The sequence below is a fragment of the Coenobita brevimanus genome, chromosome 101 (assembly GCF_032717465.1).
Source record: "Coenobita brevimanus isolate Jiangsu-jjx chromosome 101, ASM3271746v2, whole genome shotgun sequence".
Lineage (NCBI taxonomy): Eukaryota > Metazoa > Arthropoda > Malacostraca > Decapoda > Coenobitidae > Coenobita > Coenobita brevimanus.
In genome coordinates this window covers 19,340,079-19,342,318 of record NC_137054.1, presented here as the reverse complement: position 1 = coordinate 19,342,318, position 2,240 = coordinate 19,340,079, and the positions used below count along the sequence as shown (strand labels likewise).

At 39.6% G+C, this 2,240-nt stretch overlaps 1 protein-coding gene across 1 annotated transcript; it reads right to left on the bottom strand.

The window, feature by feature from the left end:
- Positions 1-223: 223 nt before the first annotated feature.
- LOC145414983 (protein FAM200C-like) lies at positions 224-1,993 on the bottom strand. The gene has a single exon (XM_080284404.1). It carries the CDS (start codon positions 1,991-1,993, stop codon positions 224-226), a length of 1,770 nt encoding a protein of 589 aa, XP_080140530.1.
- Positions 1,994-2,240: the final 247 nt, after the last annotated feature.

The following is a 2,240-nucleotide window of genomic DNA, read 5'->3' as shown; positions in this document are numbered from 1 at the left end:
TGATATCTCAGAAAATTTTCTCGTACCCCCATCCAATATAAATACAATACAAACATATGAAAAGGATTAGTGATACAAACCTTGCCGAGAAATTATTAGATTTTTCAATTACTGAACAAAGGTACTTTTTTATTTCATATGAAGTATTAATTAGTAGGATGCAATGAATGCACATTATAACAGTAATTATGAGTTATACTACATAGTGCACAACAACACATTTTCAGTGGCTCTTTTGTTGTTGTTTCTCATTAATGATGATGTTCAAGCGAGGTTCTTTCTTTGAAAGTGCCAGACGCATATCATCACTTGCACCCATTCGGTTTCTGGCTTTTGTCTTGATGTGTAGGAGCGTTGAAAAACCTACCTCGCATAAGTATGTAGTTGCAAATGGCACGAGGACCTCCAGAGCTCTCCCTGCTAACTGTAGGAATGTTTGGAGTTGTGCACACCAAAACATATCCAGTTGCATTTTTTCAAACTCCATTCGGATTCTGTCATTGGTCTGCAACTCCACAAGATCATCTTTCATCATATCATTATCATCCATGGAATCAAGGTTGAAAAGAAATGGATCCCGTATCCATCTTTGTGCCACAGAACCTTCTTCAATGTGAAAATACCCTTGGAAGGACTGAATCAGTTCTTGCAAATGTTCTTTTACCTCATTCACGATGGGCAGCTCTTCAGCAATAGCAGCCTCATCAAGAGAAGGGAAGTTTGCAAAGTTTCCACTTTCAATGCGCTTTATCCACAGTGGAAGCTTCTTGGTGAGGGCAGATAACTTTTCTCTGGCAGTTATCATATTCATCGCTGTTCCTTGCATAGAGACATTCAGTTCATTGAGGTGCGTGAATATATCTGCCAAATATGCCAGAGACAAAATGAACTCCCTCTTTTCAAAATGGTCAGCAATTTCACTGCCTTGATTTCTAAGAAACTGCATAATTTCTTCATGAAGTTCAAAGACACGTGTAAGTACCCTGCCACGGGAAAGCCATCTCACTTCTGTGTGGTAAAGAACACTGTGCTCAGCTCCAATTTCTTCACAAAAAGATGCAAAAAGACGGTGATTCACTGCCCGTCCTCTGATGAAATTTACAGCACGCACAACAACTGATAAAACAGTCTTCAATTTTTCTGGCAGTGTCTTTGTAGCAAGTGCATGACGATGCAATACACAGTGAGTGACAGTTACATGGGGAACCTCTTTTTTCACCAGGGTAGCAAAGCCTGATTTATTTCCAAGCATGACAGGGGCTCCATCAGTGCAAATTGAACCACACATGTTGAGAGTCATTCCATGTTCCAAGAAGAACTCTTTCACAAGACTGGACACATCAATTGCTTTTGCAGTAGTTTTCAGAGGTTTGCAAAATAATTCTTCTACCACTTCTTTCTCCTTCACATACCGAACAAATGCCATCAACTGACTGCAAAAACTAACGTCAGTCGACTCATCCAGCTGAATACTCACTTTGACAGGACTGGCTTTCAGGTCTGTTATCACCTGCTGCAAGATATCTCGACTCATATCATTAATCCTTGAATGGATAATGTCATTTGACAGAGGTATCTGTTTAAGCTTCTTTTCAGCTTCTGTCCCTATCACTATTTTTGCCATTTCTAATGCACAAGGTTTGACAAGCTCCTCTGCAATAGTGTGAGCTTTTTTCTTCTTTGCACACAAAAGGGCAACTTCATAAGATGCTTGCAACAAAGGTTTCTCAACTGGCACAAAACCTAGCTTTGATAGGGGACCACTTCGATCAAATCGTTCCCGCTTGATCTTCAAGCTGTTTAAGTCATGTCCAGCATCTGTGCCTCCATGCCGATTGTTGAAGTGCTCATTGAGTCTTGATGGTTTGAGATTTGCATTTACAAATACTGTGCTGCAGAGTATGCACTGTGGTCGTTGAGTTCCATCTGCCTCAGTCGTACAGGTAAAACCATAACGAATGTAGTCGTCTTTCCACTTACGTTTCTTAGACATAGTTACTAGATCTTCATCACACCGATACCTGGAAAGATGCAGGCCTGGATGTAATAACCGTTATAACATATAACATATAATGTTTTTTAGTGTGGTATAACTGTAATATTGTCAAGAATAGATGTATTGATAAAAGATATATAATATTGAAGGTACTGTTATGTGCATGAGGAGGAATATTCACTACCACCACAATACACAGCCCACCATATTCCTCCTCATGCACATAACAGTACCTTCAATAATA

Bases quoted from the DNA above. Each gene is read 5' to 3' on its own strand.
- LOC145414983 (XM_080284404.1), bottom strand. From the start codon at position 1,993: ATGTCTAAGAAACGTAAGTGGAAAGACGACTACATTCGTTATGGTTTT.